General features: G+C 33.5%; 1 protein-coding gene across 1 annotated transcript; it reads right to left on the minus strand.

Moving 5' to 3' along the window:
- Nucleotides 1–8,720: 8,720 nt before the first annotated feature.
- Nucleotides 8,721–17,826, minus strand: LOC133175197 (macrophage mannose receptor 1-like). The gene is made up of 5 exons (XM_061310309.1): nucleotides 17,759–17,826; nucleotides 15,358–15,528; nucleotides 12,703–12,767; nucleotides 9,683–9,782; nucleotides 8,721–9,135 (listed from the first exon to the last, which is right to left on the minus strand). Exons 1-5 carry the CDS (start codon nucleotides 17,784–17,786, stop codon nucleotides 8,897–8,899), a joined length of 603 nt encoding a protein of 200 aa, XP_061166293.1. The 5' UTR covers nucleotides 17,787–17,826; the 3' UTR covers nucleotides 8,721–8,896.
- Nucleotides 17,827–20,211: the final 2,385 nt, after the last annotated feature.

Genomic DNA, 20,211 nt, shown 5'->3' on the forward strand with positions numbered 1-20,211 from the left:
GGAGACCCTAAAAATTATTTTGCCATGTCGTGGCAATTAAAAAAAAGTTACTCAGTATTTGATATTAATTTCTTTCTTTCTTTCTTTTTTTTTGGGGGGGGGGGGGTTATTTCTAATTGTCAGGGATGAATATACATACATATGACGTGTATATACTAAAAATGCAGGTTTACAAAAAAAATTGCTTTTGTATTTGTTCATCTTAAGTTAATTGTAATTTAGAATTTGTGTTTCCATTCTCTTTGCAGTAAATCAGCACATAAAATCATAATAAGTAACTAGATTGAAGAACAGTCTTCGTTTACTGTTCATAGTGCTAGCTGTGGATACTTATGTCTAGAATAATGATAACGTAGTAAAGAGCAAGGAGTTCGTAAAGTAAGCATTATAGATTGGGGATTTAGGATATTACGATATCTATCGCATACTGTTAGACGAAGGATAAATGTACATGTATATGTATCACATTGACATGACATTAACAGGTATAGGTGGGGAAGTCCTTTCCCCAGCATTGTCGTGCATTTCATATCATGTGTCAAATAACGAATGTGAACAACTCCGTTTGTTTTGGCGTTTTTGCATTGTAGATGTATGTATACACGAAAATATAATTTTTACACCCCCCCCCCCCCCCCGAAACAGCGTACATGTTTAAGATTTCATTCGCTCTTATATATATAATATAAATTTCTTTTACAGTATAACAGGATTTAATTCGTATTTTCACTGTTTAGTTCAATGAATTCTAATAAAAGATAATTCAATTATGCAAGGGACTTTAATTTCAATCCGTTTGTCCTTAATTACAGTTTAAAGAATAATATCAGACTTCGATCTCGCTTAGCTTGCGTTGGTGTTGGGAAAATTGATAACCCACTCTAATTTATGTTGAATAATCGAATTATTGATTTTAAATGTTTGATTATTTTGAAATTGCTGTCATGTCTTTATTTAATTACATGTATTTACAAACAATATAAACTTTTACATCTTCGGGCCAGTCTACATGCCGGGAGAATCGTAATTCATATTCGCACGTGTCACAATTTTCAAGGTCTATTTCATGCGCGGGTGTAAAGGGGTTATGTCGGATGTGAGTTTTGGCCTCCCTGGAATTATTTAAGAGAAGTGAATTTTCTGAAAATTTGTAAAGTTACTTAGTCCCCGGAAACAAGGGCTCCTCATATAATAGAAAGGAGAGTCGTGTATCTGAAGAAAATTTAGAAACGAAAATGTCTAAAGAGTCTCCCCTCCATGAAATAGGTTTCCCAGGATCGAGCAAAGTGTAATTATAATAGTTGATGTAAACAACACACCCGCCCACCAAAACTTCTCTCGGGAAAATATTTCTGGATCTGCACCTGTTTTTTTTTTTTTTTTTTTTTGTTTTTTTGGATATCGATCTACATGTATATTTTTAAAGGACAAAAAAGCGTATGCATCTGTAGTGCCTTGGTATTTATAATGGAGTCAGAAATTTGTCATCGCAGGTAAAAAAAAAACTTTCTTCGGTGTTTGATTTCTGAGAATAAATTGAAAATAACATGCTAGTTCGTTGCGCCAATTTGTATACCAGACCATGATCTGATCAGGAGCCCGTGGACTGTGGAATCATGTACATGATTAGCAGAATTTATAAATGTTGCTGATTTCTGTAATGCAGAATAGACCATGGGTAAACGTTTTCGTTCTTTTTTTTTTTAACCCCGACACTTAGCATCGTTTTGAGGGTTAGGAAACGGGGAATTAGGGTTTTTAAAAAGTCAGATTTCTTTTATGACGCTCTGAATTGTTTAAGAAAAAGAAAATTAGTCATTCATATTTCCGTGCCCTGTCTTGTGTCTAAGTATGTTCTTGAGGTTATAGTCAGAAAGTATGACTTTGATACGACACAATTTATAATAAATTTTCAAAATAAATGATACGACTTATAGCATTTCAGGAATTAATAAAGACTAAGTATTGAATTATCTTCTTTTTTTCCAAAGGTTTGACAGATTTATCCAGGTGTTTTATATTCCGATTTTTTTTTTTCACATCAATTAGCGTACGATACAAACTGCATATAAAGCAGAGTAAATTTTAAATTAGTAGATTTTGATATAAAACTGACGGAAGATTTTGGTTCATGTACGGATCTTTTTTTTTTTCCTTATTTCTGAACTGTTTTCGCTGACCTTTGTTTAAAATAACTTCTTATTCATTTATTTTGCATAATCTAAAGTGTAATTATGTTTTTTTTTTTCTCTTTCTCTGGACTCGAATTACTTTAATGACTGCTTATTTCAATGTACTTATGAATAAGACGATTATACTCATTCGTGCTTGCTTTTCAATGCATTTTACATTACAAATATATGATATTCTTAAAACAGAAATTGTATAGCCGAAACTTATATACATTTTTAATTCATACGTTTCTCCCCTTAAAGAAGCGCATAAGAAACAACATCGATGTTGAAAGTATTAGCAAGGATAAAGTACAAATTAGCAGTAATAATTGTAAATATATTGTTTTTCAGTGTCCGTTTTTTGATATTTTTTTTAAATTAAAGTTTTCTAGCATATTTTTACTATAAATTAAACTGATATTTCATAGTGAATTTGAAAACAGTCTTGTTACCAGTGGTCAGTCGTTTATTTAGTCCTAACACCACTGATATATATACTAGAACCTACCCTGGTTCTGCCTCAGTGCATACAATGAAGTTGATAAAAGAAAAGAGCGGGGCGGATCAATGATTCTTAATCATAAGTGGGTCTGAAAATTGAAACTAGATGATAGAGTTAATGAAATTATTATTGAAATATAAATTAATTTCATTTTAAACCAAATTACTTCTGTATCACCATAAGTGCATAATAATTAATTTTATGATCGGAAATCGGAAAATTTTGTTCTGATAAGGTCCAAATAATGTAGAATCTCATCACGATATTAAACAAAAAGGTGACGTAGAATTAATGTCTAAAACTGTGTACAAGTAATCAGGCCCTGTCTTTAGCGTATTTTACGGAGACAAGAGGGGGTGGGTTATTAACGTAAAAGCTTTATACTATCCTCCAATTATAAATAGTATGAGCTCTCAGCAGTTTGAAATATTTATAAAAGTTGCGTATAAATTAAAAAGAAAATGATTGATCGATTTCACAATCGAAACTTGATTGACTTTTTGCAGAATATTACGTAAATCAAAACGCAGATTAGGATCGTCAGAAATGCAACAAAAAAAGAATGGAAAATTACATTCAAATGATTTCTGGGCCATTTTAAAATAACGTGAAAAAGAGAAAAGAATAATAACATTTCAGTGCTGTTAATAATTGTTTCTGAATTCGTTACATTAATACATAAAAATTAAATATTATCTGAATACGACTTATAATTCATTTTTATCAAGTAAGCGTCAGGAAGAATAATTTGTTATCACGTCTATCAGTTCATTAGCCACTGTCATTTTTATTAATGGCATCATTTTTAACAATTTTATCGGGAATTATACTCCTAGATTAAAAAAAACCTTCTTTACAAACATGTTCATTTTATCTGATTGAAAAACATGCGGGCTTAATACGAACTAATTCTTCTTTTTAATAAGTTCGAAGAAAGTCCAAATATGAACATTCAATGTGTCAAAACGGACTGACCTTGTTGATGATTCGATGATTCAAAGTGATATAAAGATTCTCAGCCACTTACAACAGGACAGAACTTTTTCTTGAAATAATAGTGATTAATTATCGTTATTTCTAATATATTGACCGTAATCATCCCCGTGAGAAATAAATCTATTATACTATTTTTTTTTTTAATTTTATTTGTTACAACATAGCAAGTATATCATTACTTTAGAGATGTAATGTACAAAACAATTCTATAAATCTTCAACTGTAGAAACATTGCTTCTTAAAACATTGTGTACTTCTACCGTTTTGCTTCGGTTAACGATACAGGGGCCTACTGTGGTATATACTGTGGCATACCGTAGATCACTGTAGGAAGCAGTAGCCATACTGGGGCCTACCGTAGGCGTACTGGGGCCTACTGTAGGTAACTGTGGCATGCTGGGGATACATACAGTGGCATACTGAGAATTACTGTATATGCAGAGGAGACATACCGTACCATACTGTAGATATACCGTAGATAATTGTGGAAATGCTGTAGGTTACAGAGAAAGACAGGGGATTTTCATACGGACAGGGGTTTTGAAAGCCAGTAGTGATTTCTTGCTTTAAATCAAAACCATGATACTCATCATACGGAGGGCATTCGTGCTCATCGTCCTGATTTTGTAAATACTGACACCAAGCCTCATATAAACTTTTGGTTCTTGTCTCCAAATTTGATAAATGTCCCTTATGCAGCGCCAAACAGCGGAGAATTCCTAAATGGTCTTCATATCTTTTGCCGTTACTGTTGTTGACAAGCGCACGAAGATTTTTGTTTTGCGTTAAGAATTCAGGCGCATAGACCCTACAAGGTAATACGTGTAGTCGATTAGTGATACAGAATTTTTAACCCTCCAAAATATTATATAAAAAAAATAAAATGATAAGAAATAAGAAAGCACTGGTTAATATAACATGAAAAATAAATGTATAGAAATACAGTCATACCTTTCCTCGTCCATGGCTTGATTTAACCTCGATGATTTTTTTTTTACCGTGTTTGGTTTAATCGGGTTAAATTATTGGTTGACTGTAGGGGCTTGTCCCTCGTTTTGTACAATATACTCTTATATCAATGAAAAGCGTTGTTAAGTAGAAATAGGTTCTAATTACGAGACACCTTTAATGACCAAGTATTCAACTAATAATGGAGTCCATTTAATTTGCTTGCAAAAATTAAGATTATGTTCTAATCCCGCTCGACAATTTAAATCTCCGGTTCGGACAGGATCTTTAGAGTTTGGATCATTTTCAGGGTCTCGTCCCCCGTCTGTCAATTTAAATCACCTGTTCGGACAGGATCTTTAAAGTTTGGATCATTTTAGGATCTCAGGATCAGTCAGGATCCGCTCGAAATGCTACCCCTTATACTACTCCCGTGTTCGTACTGGTTATCTTGCATTACCTTTGTTTACATTTTATTGCAGTAACGTGTATTTGTGTTTGTATACTGCACTGACCTGTGCAACTGTTGTAAGTTTCTTTAGTATCTTACTCTCCTGCATAAGAAGAAGTACACAGTTATATTTTGTCGCTACCGAGCGCAGTATAGCATTCGTCCGTCTACACCGGTGACGATTGATTACACTGAAAAGTGACTAAGTGAGAGATTTTATATAGGGACCCTCAGATAAAGCGAGAGACCAATCGGAATATGGCGATATGATATGGAGATTGCTGGAAGACTTGATCTCCAAGAACTAAATAGATATTGTCAATCAGAAAGCTGAAGCATCTTTTTTTATATCAACTTCGGAGTACTGGTGTGTTCAGTGAGAATGTTTTCTTTAACAAAATAATTTTCCAAATGACCTAGGAATATGACTTCCATTTTTATTGAAAAAGCAGCTATGATGTCAAAAGTCTGAACTTTAAATTATCATGGTTGTATAAAGTGTTGAAAAGTCGTAAGTTTTGATGTGTTTTTTTTTTTAAGTTTTTTATTTAGGAATTCATATCTGATTTACACCACTTCTCGAATATATTGTAGTACAGTACTCATTAAGTTTCTCCTTTACTGCTGTTAATATTTTAGTGAGGAGTAAGAAAGAGGCTTGGTAGAACATTTACTGGGATCCGTTAAGTACTTTTGTTTGTAAGGATTTCAGTGTACTTTAGAAATCCAGTGTGGGTATGGTTAGTCAAATTCATTTTGATTGTTGGGAATATTAAAGTATATTTAAATGGACTCTGATTTTGAAAAAAAAAAATCCTCCTTGGAAAGGGAACTATGAGTATACTTTTTATTACCACATAATTAAATCCAAGTTCATCTAAAATACAATTAAAATAATGAGCCTTACGCGGGTATGTTAAGGAAATGTACAAATCATTTCTCAGGAAATTTAGAATTTTTAAAAGAAAATTAAGCTTGATAATTTATCAAAGTCGCCGATAAATCGTAAACTATTATTAACTATTGCAAAAAGAAAACAGAGTGTCTGAGGCAGAGAAGTGCACCACCACGACGCCATCACGTCGCTGCTTTTAATAGCAAAATATTCCTTAATACAAAAGTTAACAGAACAACACTACCCCGGGGTTTTAATAATTTCTTTGAGGAAATAATATAGTTGAAAAACATCCCTTATGCCTAAAATCCCACTGTCCGATCGGAAAAATAATTATTCCACATATTCGCACGAAACCTTACCCGATGTTTTGCATTCTAAATATATATATATATATATATATATATATATATATATATATATATATATATATTATATATATATATATATATATATATATAACCCGAGATATTTCTTCAAACTATGTTTACTTCATGATTCTAGCAGCACTTTCCAAGTATTATAGGACGCAAGCTTTCGATAAGTACAAATATAATGTTTTGAAGTATACAGCTTAGTGTTGTTCTGTGGCATTATTGTTGTCACGAATGACAAAGGAAAGGCCGACCAGGATACGTAAATAGCTGACTGTCTTCAATAGAAGATATAATCGATGAAAATAAACTAGCATACCTGTTTAGCAAAGTTTAACCTCACGTGAATCACACACAATATTCACGGTCTTTGCTTCTAACTCCCCTTTTACGTATCTATTTACATGTCGTCTTAGCCAAATTCTCATTAAACAAGCATTCTGAGAGTATTGCATTAGCAATACTAGTCCCCTACCGGCAAGTGTAATCTGGTTCCGTTCCCGTTAAGAATTGAAAATGTCATAATTCCGTCAAAAATTAATGAAGCGGGACGAAATGCAAACTTGATCTGTAACTAATCAAGGTAAAGCCACATACCAAAAATCAGCTCAATATCTACAAGCTTTTAGAAGAAAATTGCGGAAAACCCGAAAAAATTGAAAAGGCCGTAATTCTGTCAAAAATCAATGAAGCGGAACGAAATGCAAACTTGATCTGTAACTCATCAAGATACACTCACATACCAAAAATCAGCTCAATATCTGCAAGCGTTTAGGAAAAAAGTGCGGAAAACCAAGTGGGACAGACTGACAGACAGACAGAGGGACAGACAGACAGACAGACAGACGGACAGACAGACAGACGGACGGACAGACTCAGAGGAAACCTATAGTCCCCTCCGGTTTCACCGGTAGGGGACTAATAACATGATCAATTCTCATGTTACTTGTTCAACAGTTATGACGTCATCGGTCGGAGAGTAATTCAAGTGACAGATACAGCATAACAAGATAAAACATTTAATTTTTGTTAATATCTGCAAGTTTCTATTCATTTTTAGGAGTTAAATTATGTCTCTAAATAACAATATTAAGAAAACTTGTGTTCTAAAATTGACGTCATCTCGCCTACTATGACGTCATATTGTAAACACACTTGTGTACAAAGACAATGTTGTTATCTGCTTTGCCAGCTGAACAAGTATATTTTGGTCGTGTAAACTAATCTATCTAATTCTTTTTTACTAATCAATCTAACGCTTTTTTAAACCCCATTCAATTTTCGGACCTTTTTTTTTTTTTTTTTTTTTTTAGATTTTTTAGCTTTTCTTCTCTGAGGCATATTACAAATCGGACTTCAGGTTTTAAAGTCAAATTTTACAATAGCTCAGCATTGTTTTTAAAGTTCAAATAAAATCGACATTGTGGTTTATAAAAAGACATCGCAATTTCTATTAATGATTTTACCCTTGGAAAACTCATCATGTTCACGAAGAACAAAATAAAACAAGCATTCTGAGAGTATTGCATTAGCAATACTATTCCCCTACCGGCAAGTGTAATCTGGTTCCCGTTAAGAATTGAAAATGCCATAATTCCGTCCAAAATTAATAAAGCGGGACGAAATGCAAACTTGATCTATAACTAATCAAGGTAAAGCAACATACCAAAAAATCAGCGCAATATCTACCAGCGTTTAGAAGAAAATTGCGGAAAACCCTTAAAAATTGAAAAGGCCGTAATTCCGTCAAAAATCAATGAAGCAGAACGAAATGCAAACTTGATCTGTAACTCATCAAGATACACTCACATACCAAAAATCAGCTCAATATCTGCAAGCGTTTAAGAAAAAAGTGCGGAAAACCAAGTGGGACAGACTGACAGACAGACAGACGGACGGACAGACTCAGAGGAAACCTATAGTCCCCTCCTGTTTCACCGGTAGGGAACTAATAAAGCAGTGCTTTTCATGATATATTTATAACAATGAACTTAACTGGTTCATTTATCATTTAAGAGATGTAAAGTCCGATATAAGTAATCGTTATCGTACATGCACAATGGACATATTCTCAATATGAGTGAAAAATGCTCGAGAGGGACGTTAAAATACAAACAAACAATAGACATATATAATCAATGATATAAATCTCGATATTTATTAAGCAAAATATTTTTAATTAAAAATATAAAACACACAGAAAGTTATGTTGTTACAAAAGCATGAAAAGAACAGTGTTTTTTTCTCTCTAATTAACATTGTATAATAGTAACTTAACTAATATTATTGTATAACATCCAATTCGAAAGCAGAATATTCACTTGTTCTTATAAATGTTTTTTTTTATATAAATTTGCAGAATAAGATTGGCGTACTCCAGAAATACCAATTACTTCAAAATTTTAGAAAGATAACAAAAACATGCTGTTTTGAACTTAAATGATAAGTGAACAGTTATGTGTACAATCGTTATATTATAAACAAATATAAATACAAACAAGGTCCAATTTTCCTATGTAAAGTAAGTTAATTTATTAAATCCACACAAAACTCTTTTTAAGGGTCCCATTCACAAATAAATGCATTAGGTGTTAGGCAACCTCGGTCATTCAGTAGCCCAGACTGACGGGTAAGCTCAACGCAGTCTTGGTCGTCCCCGTTATTGTTTGGCTGCCCATCATACCACAGATTGTTGCCTATAGGGTTACCACCTCTGCTCCAAACAAATGTAAGTTCGCCGTCTCTTACTCTGCCGCCAGTCCAACTTCCACAGTCATAAAACTTTTGACAATCCTCTAAAAAAATCATAATTTCAAAGTTGTTTACACAGCTCTTATTATGTTCGAAAAGCCCGAGGGGTATATTTAGAAAAGAAGCATCTTTTATCTAAATAAAGTATAAAGACTTTCATCTTTTATTACAAACAACTTAAGCAAGCAAATACAAATTGGCAAGAAAATAAGCATCGCTTTAACTTCCCTTATTCTTTATTGTCAATCGACATCTTCTGCAATACCAAGTTCTATGACCCTTTTCACTAAACTATTTTACTACTCTCAAACAAAATTTCTAACAAAACAAATCTTATAGGTCTATTACATCGGATTGCGTTATAAATAAAAATAAAGAATTAGAAAAATACCAAGCTATAAATAACAGGAGTTGTCAAATATTTATGAACGAAACATTATAATAACAAACAGTTATCATCACTGTAACAACCTTTTTTTGGAAAAAAAACGTAAAACTGTAATCAGAAAATACAAAATGAAAACATTCACCTTCAAGTTTGTTTAAATGTGATTTATTGCATATATGCAGAAAGTGTCATGATATACTTACCTTGTCGAAAATTTGGAGCGATAAATGTTGTAAAAATCCAGTCCCTTTCATTGCCTGTGTCTAGCTCTACCAGGTACCCGCCGAAGCTGTTACATCGTGCCTGTAACAAGCAGTACAGGTAATATAATAAACAATTCATGCAATATAGCAGTTCTTTTGTTTGTGTCCAACCTTATACAATCAAAATTTCAAGATGCAAGTGTTCAAGAATATACACAATGGGTTTTAGACTGACCACATGACTGATTTTATATATGTCTTCTTGAAACACGGAAAAACAAACTTAAACAAATTTTGTAACAAATTCTGTATCCAAATGTGCAATATATAACCTTACCATTTAAGATATCAAGCTTGTTAAAGATTTGTCAAAGAGAATTCTGCATCCCTAGAATAGTGATTCTATACAGTTCGATACCTATTTAAATTTATATTTATTTTCTTTATGTTCTTCCATACCTACGCTCACAAATTAAGGTATTTGCATCTTCAGGTTCACTGAGCCTCTAATAAGAGAGATAACTCTCACAACGTTATATGATTATGATTTCTTCATGAATTTGTCAAGTAAAAAGACCACTTCTGTCAAATTTTGCCGTGCATAAGGAATGCTGTAAATATGCGCAGTTGAATTATAAATTAGTTTTCTATAAAAGTCCAAGTTAACCTTTAATGAGTGAAACCTCAATTTAACAATGAGTTGTGTTTTGTTCATTATTATAGTTTATCTGTATCTCTAGCCAAGACTTTTTTTTTTACACACGTTGGAACCTTATCCCTGTCGAAGCAGTTTTGTTATAATAACCCTTTATATTTTTATGTAAATTATTAAAACATGCTGGGGCATCTTTAACAATTGATGTTGTACATGTTTTATATGCTCCATCTGATTTGCATTTCACACTGTGACATGTAAAGTTCAGAATCTAAATCTGTTCGAAAATTACCTCAAGTATAGTATTAACCAAACCTCATTTGTGTCTTTGGTTTTTGTAGATGCTTTATCTCTGACATTTTTCTGCTAACTTGCATCTCTTAAGGCGTTTTCCTTGATAACCAATGCTTTTTAAAACCAGTTAAAAACATTCGTTCATTAAACGCTTTGCCTCGTGCATAAGCTTGAAATTGTATCTGGGATGTTTTTTGTGGTTGACTTATTCAGGGTGTGTACAATTTTTAGCCCGTTTATAGATTACCATAAGAAATGTAAAAAAAAATACATTATACCCCTTTGGCGATTGCAATATAAAGTTTATCTTTTAGCATCAGCTAGCAACTGTTCCTTCGCCAAGCGCTCGGCAATTTGAAAGTTGCGGGTCTTTCGGATGAGACCTTAAATACAGAGACCCCGTGACACGGTAGGCGTTGGCTTTGTAAAGAACCCTCACTACTCAATGGCCCTGAGTGCCAAGTAAAGGTCTAAATTTTAAGCCCTTCACCTGTGTATGGTGACGTCTCTATACGAGTGAAAAATTATCGAACGGGACGTAAAACAACATGCAATCAATCTTTTAGCATCACAAGTGAAAAATATAACAAGCAGTGCACCCAAAGCACTTTCGATGTTTCTCTGATTCTTCAACGTTATTGGCTCCAGTAATCTAGTAGTTCGATACTAGCTTGAAAAAAAAGATATATATTTAATTGCCGTTGCAAAATTTAGAAATTTATTTTAAAATTAAGGATTATCTCCCTCATGCATAGCTGTGATCCTTCAACGTATTTGGCTCCAGTAATCTAGTACTTCGATACTAGCTTGAAAATACCGATATATATTTAATTGCTTTGGTAAAATTTAGAAATTTATTTTAAAATTAAGGATTATTTCCCTCATGCGTAGCTCTGATCCTTCAACGTATTTGGCTCCAGTAATCTAGTACTTCGATACTAGCTTGAAAATACAGATATTTATTTACAGTGATTTTTTGGGGGTCAAAATGCCACCGATGTTCGGCTGTTTCCCCTCACAAAAATTAGCTATTTTTTCCCAATTACTAGTAATTTTTTCCCAATTTCAAACATACGGAAATTATGTTTAAACTTTGAACAAAAGTCGCTAAATTTTCTGACAGAGTAAATACGTTTTTATTCTTCAATTTATTCTCCAAATCCATGCATATGAAGCCTATTTTTAATGAATGTGTAAAACAATGCAAATATCCATATAAGCAGATAAGTAGCTTATAATATCCTAAATGAATTGGAAAAGAGTTCCCAGATACAAGTCATGTTGCATGTTGACATAATGTTTTTGGTTTGACCGCCATTATTACATAGAGGGTCAGGCTAATATCAGGAAATGGACAACACATAGGATTTAACTAAAATCAGGAAAAAACAAACAGTAAAGACTGTAAACTTGCTTATCAATATAAGACAGTTAACTAGATTATGAGTCTAAATGCTGTTTGTTTTTTGTTTGTTTTGTTTTTGTTTTTATTAAATTAGACAAAGCAATTCCAAGAAAATAGAAGGTACAAGGTGTGACTAGTATAAGCCTTGTTCACATTCAATAAAATATTGATGTTAATTTTTTTTAAATGATGATTTTAAGAATTTAAATCAAATTCAAAGTTAAAATCAAACAAAAACTGTTGTTGTTACTTACTTTGATTATTTCATGTATTTTTTTTAGCAATCTAATTTACTATAAATGATTTTTCCCAATTTGAGGAAAATGTCGCTAATTTTTCCCAATTCAAAAGGAGGGGGTGGTGGTTTAAAAAACAAAAAAAAAAACACTGATTTAATTGCCGTTGTAAAATTTAGAAATTTATTTCAACATGGTGATTTAAATTAGTGGCTTCGGAGTACTTAAGTTTTATCAGTAGATTGAACGGCGGAAAACTAATTTGTTTCTTGAGACCTGTGACCTGAACATATATATTCCTAGATTGCGTGATTGTATTTTCTTCAGATAATTTTAAATACTCAGAAGAAACATTCCTTGATATGTTTATTTCAAGCAAATCAGAAATTCAAATAAAAGCAGTATTCAGACTACTCTTTGCGAAAATCACCTTGGCGCCTTCCCACGTTGTAGCCTCAGAATGAAACCGGTAAAAATGGCCTTGAAATTCGAAACCTATAAAATTAAAAATACCAATTATTTGTCACCGTATGAAATAAAGTAGGAATCGCTCAATATATTATAAATTGATATTCTTTTCAGAATTGATTGATCACTTTTTTGGTTAGATGAACATGTACAAAATAGCACTTCGAATCTTCAGTATGGAGCGCCTTACACATTAATAAATCCCATTGTACAGTCATTTGCAAAATAACATCATCAAACAGGAATGGTTAAAATGATACCATATATTATTTGGTGAATCTTTTACAAATTAATCCTGCAATAATTTCCACAATTTTTGAGAAATGGATTCGGGATGACGCAAATCACGGTTTCAGATTTTGTAAACTTTTAAACTTTGCAATAGATTGATTGTGTGTTGTTTTACGTCCCGTTCAAGAATTTTTTTACTGATATAGAGACGTCACCATATGCCGGTGAAAGGCTTCAAATGTAGACCTTTACTCGGCACTCAGGGCCATTTAGAAGTGAGGGTTCTTTATCGTGACAAGGGGCCTCGTTTTTTTGCTAGGTCTCATCCTAAAGACCCGCAACTTTCACTCCAAAGTGCCGAGCGCTTGTCGAAGGAACTGTTGCTACTTTTTTTATCGACTTAGGTCAGTCGCGGCCGTGATTCGAACACACGACATTCCGATCATGGAGCGAGCACTCTACCGACAGAGGTACCGTGACCATCTTTGCAATAGATTTTCCTACAATAGATGTATGCATAGAAACTATTCGCTTGTTTTTTTTCTGTATTTCTTTCTATCTTCCAGGATTACTCTACCAGTCTAGTTGTAAATGGATTAAGTTGTGAAGATAGGGAAGGACTTCTGATGAGTTTTATCGGCAAGTTACTGTAAACCAACTTTAATTTGCGTGCGAGAAATGTACGCGAGTTTCGCGATCTACTTGTTCTCGCGAATATTAATCGCCGTGAACCAATTATTTTGCTTTGTTTTTGAAGAGAAAAAATTAATCGTCGCAGATTCATTTCAAACTGACGAATCGCGAATAAAAGATGACGCGAATAATAGTTGATTTAGTGTATACAGTTCTCGGGAAAAGGTAAAGTCGGCAATAATATTTTCCGCAAGTATCTGTAACTGCTGGGTATCATTCTGATGCCCTGGGAATCCACATTTAAATTAGGGTATGTCTCCTGAATTATCAAACACAATCTCTTCGTGAATAGCCATCAGAACAATACAGGTTTTTCAATCTGTTCTAAATTTGTTAAGAAATTCCATCCTTTTCACCCATAGCAAAATGCGATCTAAGCCAAACTTGCAGCATTTGCCTGCATTCATTTATGAATGGCCAGGATTCAAAATTCAAACAAAAAAGCGTTCACTTCAAAAGAACTAAAATGCGTCTTTTCCAATACATATTATTCGACTAAAGTGACTTAATTTTTTTTGTACTGTTCACAGTATCTCAGTCGGTAGAGCGCTCGCTCCGTGATCGGGGGGTCATGAGTTCGAATCTCGGCCGCGACTGACCGATGTCGATAAATAATGGGTAGCAACTGTTCTTTCGCCATGCGCTCAGCACTTTGAAGTAAAATTTGCCGATCCTTCGGATGAAACATTAAAAACCGAGGCCCCGTGTCACGACAGGCGTTGGCATGATAAAGATCCCTCACTGCTTAATGGCTCTGAGTGCCGAGTAAAGGTCAAAATTTGAAGCCCTTCTCCGGTATATTGTGATGTCTCTATACGAGTAAAAAAAATTCTCGAATGGGATTTAAAACAACATACAATCAATCAATCCAAAACTTAGAGAGATCAGCATCTTGGTTTTATCTTGAACTAAATAAATAAGTTCGTTTAGCCTCTTATTCAACTCCTCTGAAGTGAATGATTATAATTCTTTTATGAAATTGTCTTGTTCAAACGTCATCATTTGGGTAAGGTATGCCAAAAATGTATGCATTTTAATTATAAATAAAATTCATAAGACATACCATTCGCGTTTCAGCAAAAGTATATCACACGTCAACATATGGGAATATTTAATATTAAATTACAAAATAAATAAGCGCGCCGTTTCTAAAAACTTTCTAAGAGAAATGACAATTTTGTTAAGGTAATGTAAACCCACTATTAACATGTGTATGTCACAGTTGATCTGAAAGTGTGGCAAGCATAACTACGGAATGGAAGCAGTACGTTTCCTTTATCAGTTGGTGAGTACTGTATGAAATGCATACATGTATATACGATCGTATCCTTTAACTGAGTAATTAATGACTGTGCATGTCTAAATCAAGTTGTGTGCTAAACTAGTGTTTCATTAACTAAATAAATAACGCACATTACTTGAAATTATGATTTGAATTTCCATACTTTTTATGCATATTCAATATTCTCTGTTATTCCATCCAAAAATGTCTAGTTGCAATTAATACAATTCTACGAGATCAGTACACTTTTAATGTGGTCAAGGTGCTATATTTTATTGGAAGATGGACACAAATACCACGGTAAGTATTTGAAACAAACTTTTAACACCCCGTCTTTCCTTCATAAATGTGTTTTCGATATCTGATGTTACTCTGTAGATTCTTTTTTTTTCTTTTGTTAATTGGACTTACCACACAAAATGTCCGTTTTCCACTGTCCATCTTTCTGACACAAAATGACCCCTGACCCCTTCCTAGAGTATGGACTAAGGCACTGAAGACGCATGCGTCTTTCTACTCCAATACCATCCCATCTCTCGACACTGTTCATGTCAGCACGCAAAATCACTGGTACTCCACAATCTTATAATAATATAAATAGTGAGGGATGCAATTAACCCGAGAAAGCTTACATTTATAATCAAGTGAAAAGCATAAGGAAAAAAAAGGGATTTTAAATTCAGGCAGATTTTCTGCTTATACGAGACAAAATACAATCTGATTAAAATCAGATCCTTAGATCCGCTCACATAGATCGCTACACAAGGATCTGAAGAAACTCCATTCAGGGTCATTTCCTGGTTACCTTTCAATTATCCAATCAACGTTTGCTTCAACAAATTTAGAAGTATCTCGGAATTCAGTTACAGAAGTCAAAGCCCCGATGATACACGAACGAAAAATCGTCACCGAGTTTCCGTAGCCTGCCAAAAGAACGACCTTTGTCTTTTATGTACAGAAATATATTTAGTATTTGCTTTTGCCTTTCTTTTTTTTTAGCTCTTTCTTTTGTACGAAACGATAAGGTCTTCTCCATAGCTACTTTCAATTCTACATTCATTTTCCCGAATGTCGCTAAGTACGATCTCTCTGATTGGTCAAAATTTTAATGAATATTTTTATTAGAAAGGTCACCAGGAGATGACCCTGAATGGGGTTTCTTCAGATCCTTGTGTAGCGATCTATGTGAGCGGATCAAAGGATCAGATTTTAATCAGATTGGATAAAATATTGCGCTTTTTTTTCTATTTATAACTTTTTCTGAGATTCTTCTTTTATTCTATTCAATTAAAGCAATCAAATGATAATGTATGATGTACTGACTTAGCAATCTTAACATTTTTATACCCCCGTATCGAAGATTCGGGTTATATAATTTTTGCCGTCTGTCTGTCTGTCCGCAAAAACTTTAACATTGCCCATAACTTTTTATTGGTTGGAGCTATGGCTTTCATATTTCACGTGTATTCCTTGTGACAAGACCTTTCTTTGGGTACCACCATATTGACCTTTACCTTGGAGTTTGACCCAGTTTTGCAAAATTTTAGCCAACTTTAACCTTGGTCATAACTTTTGAACAATTGGTGCTAGGGCTTTTGTACAAGTGTAATCCTTGTGACAAAACATTTCTTTGGATACCAACAACTTTGACCTTGACCCTGGAGTTTGACCTACTTTTGAAAAACTTTAACATTGGCCATAACTTTTGAACGGTTGGTACTAAGGCTTTCATACTTCACATATGTAATCCTTGTGACAAGACCTTTGTTTGGATACCAACAACTTTGACCCTTTAACCTTGACGAACATTAACATTGGCCATAACTATTGAACCGTTGGTGCTAAGGCTTTCATACTTCACATATGTAATCCTTGTTACAAGACCTTCCTTTGGATACCAACAACTTTGACCTTGACCTTAGAGTTTGACCTACGTTTGGAAAACTTTAACCTTGGCCATAAATTTTGAACCGTTGGTGCTAGGGCTTTCAAAATTCACATATGTAATTCTTATGACGAGACCAACAATTGTAATCCATTGACCTTGACCTTGGAGTTTGACCTACTTTTGAAAAACTTGAACCTAGGTCATTGCTTTTGAACGATTGGTGATTCAGCTTTCATATTTCACTAGTATATTTCTTGTGAGAAGGCCTTTCCTTAGGCACCATTAATTTTGACCTTAACTTTAACCTTTTCAATATATATTCAGTGGTTGCTGCTAGGGCTCTCTTATTTCACAGGTATATTCCTCGAGACAAGACCTTACTTTGAGTTCCAACATATTTGGTTTGCATTTGAGAAAGTTTAACCTTTGCTTTAAGTTTTCATACGGGGGCATCACAAATCCTATTGAATATGTGGAACATTAATAAAAAAAATTATGAGAACAGAGTAAATGTTTTCTGGACTTTTTATTCAATCATGTGCTTGAATGTGTTTTTCGTTTATCTTCAAAGCCACTCAACAAGCTCCAAAAACTGCTCACTGGCAGCTCGCGAGCAGAATGTGAGAAAATGCAATCTACGTATTAAATTGGCGCTACAGATTTTGGGTTGCTTCTTAAATGCTCTGGTAAGTAATATGACCTACAATAATTTCTAGTATTGCTTTTTTTTTCTTGTAGTAAGAATAATATAAGTAAGATAAAATGAGCAAAGCTATAGATTCATATGTTGCGAACATTTTCACCCTAGAGTAATAGGTCCATTGGGAGTAAAATGTCAAATAAAGGAAATGTAAACCAAGTTGCCCGGATAATGTCAATTGTAGCATAAATAATAAACCATACATTAGGAAGAGATACCATTACCTGATACTGTACACTGTAATGTGTCCATAGAAACCTCACTACATCTTTCGTTGATAGTGCAGTTTAAGGCAAAACAAAAGTCAAGGTGGTCCTAGAAAAATCAACACTTGGTCACTGTTCGTGTACTGGAGGTGGAATTGTTGAATTTGTTTTATTACACCGACGTAGGATCGAAGATGGTATCCATTTATCAAAATGTCTATCGGAATCTCTTTAATATAAGCTTATGGAGACGATATCATAATTTAAGTTTGTCCGTGATCAGTTTCTACATACATAAACTTTTTTGCATTTGATCGGGCTTGTTTGAAATAAGATATCTAAGAATGAATGGGTTTTTTTTTTTTTAGCTCTACTGGTCAGAGACCAGAAGAGCTTATGCGATAGTAAGGTGTCCGTCGTCCGTCTGTCTGTCTGTAAACAATTTTTCAAAACGCTACTCCTCCTACAGTTTTGGTCTGATTTCAATATAACTTGGCACACAAGTAGACTACACTAAGATACATAATTTAGTGCATCGGTTTTTGATTTCGATGAACGGTGTTGCCATGGTTACTAAAAATAGAAATTTCTGTGAAATTCCTTTAAAACGCTACTCCTCCTGCAGTTTTGGTCTGATTTCAATATAACTTGACACACAAGTAGACTACACTAAGAAACATAATTTAGTGCATCGGTTTTTTCGATTTCGATGAACGGTGTTGCCATGGTTACTAAAAATAGAAATTTCTCTGAAATTCCTTTAAAACACTACTCCTCCTACAGTTTTGGTCTGATTTCAATATAACTTGGCACACAAGTAGATTCAACGGTAAATTACTGATTTGGCAAAGTTGAAGATGCCCTAACTTTTTAAGTACAAAGTTATAACGCTCACAAAAAACCCCATATCGATAAAAAGAATTATGTATCTCAGTGTAGTCTACTTGAGTAGCATGTTATACTGAAATCACACCAAAACTGTAGGAGAAGTACGATTTTGAAAGTGTTTCACACAAAATAAAAAAACGATGCACTAAATTATGTATCTTAATGAAGTCTACCTGTGTGTCAAGTTATATTGAAATCAGACCAAAACTGTAAGAGGAGGACGGTTTTAAAGGAATTTCAAAGATATCTCTATTTTTAGTAACCATGGCAACATCGTTCATCAAAATCTTAAACCGATGCACTAAATTATGTATCTTAGTGTAGTCAACTTGTGTGCCAAGTTATACTGAAATCAGACCAAAACTGAAGGAGTAGAGTCTTGAAAAATTGTTTACAGACAGATGAACAGAAAGACAGACGGACAAACGCCGGACACTTTACTATCGTATAAGCTCTTTTGGTCTCTGATCAGTAGAGCAAGTACATATTTTACCATCTCCCAGTCTTCCTTCTCGCTATAGATCCATCCATCACTATTTAGATATCTGTCTGTTGCCGTTCCTCTATTTTCGTAATTAATTTCACAGTAATTAGCTCCTTTGTAATAATTGAGAGATTTACACCTTAATGTTCTATGGCATTCCTCCGCACAATCGGAAATACTATAATACGTAAATGATGTTATTATTTTATTGTGTAGTCTAAATCCATACTTTATGCTTTGAAAGTTTTGGAATCCCTCCTGAACATCAGCAAGGATAATATTAAAAATTTTACATAGAATTAACACTGTAGTATAATTTTCCCTTTTCATGGCAGTTTCATGACCAACGCGTTTTATTCCTTAACTTTAGTGACAGAAAATATTTTGTTTTTTTTCATTGGGAAATCAAGTAAAAATGAGTTCTCCACATAATAAACACGGTACATGTATTTAATACACCATTCATGAATATTTCAAGTGAAAAAAAAATAAAATTGCATTGTGAATACATAATGAGTCGCAATACTTAAAATCAATCTATTTGTTCATTGAAGCTTTACGGTCGGCCAATTGCAATAATGAGGCAATAAACAGAAGTTCCAGTAAACTAATACTTTAGGCTATTTACATCTCCTTGGTGTATTCTTCGCGATTCCAGTAATGAACAAATTATCTATTTAATAAATATGTTTAGTCAACTGTGTACCGAATTGATATGTGACGATTTAGAAATATTTCAAAAAGGATGGGCTGATTAAAATACTCATTAAAAACCAAAGACCCACAAATATTGATAATTGGAGGCTATATATTTAAATCTTGTCCTTTGTTTTGAACTGTAAAACATAACTACATGTAAGCAGCTAAGAATTTTACTTTGTTCTGATATATATCATCGTGTATGTAAGAATAAAAGAAGCCAGGACATTACTTGTAGACAGACGTGTACGGTAGATTGTAGCAATCCTTAGTTTTCTTTTTACATCCATGTCACTGAAGCCCTTATGCCAAAATTGTTATATCAAATAATTGTGATTCGGGGTTTATTATTTATTTATTTATTCATTCATTTATTATTCATTTATTTTGTAGAGTTTTC

Source organism: Saccostrea echinata, unplaced genomic scaffold (genome assembly GCF_033153115.1).
Source record: "Saccostrea echinata isolate AGI-Se365-2 ecotype Australia unplaced genomic scaffold, CSIRO_AGI_Sech_v1 ptg000061l, whole genome shotgun sequence".
Lineage (NCBI taxonomy): Eukaryota > Metazoa > Mollusca > Bivalvia > Ostreida > Ostreidae > Saccostrea > Saccostrea echinata.

What these genes read in the sequence shown, in the direction of transcription:
- LOC133175197 (XM_061310309.1), bottom strand. Translation starts at nt 17,786, where the DNA reads ATGGACACATTACAGTGTACAGTATCAG. An exon ending in GAAAACGGACATTTTGTGTG is followed by an intron (nt 12,768 to 15,357) that starts GTAAGTCCAATT and finishes TTAATTTTATAG; the next exon opens with GTTTCGAATTTCAAGGCCAT. An exon ending in CAACGTGGGAAGGCGCCAAG is followed by an intron (nt 9,783 to 12,702) that starts GTGATTTTCGCA and finishes TGCTTGTTACAG; the next exon opens with GCACGATGTAACAGCTTCGG.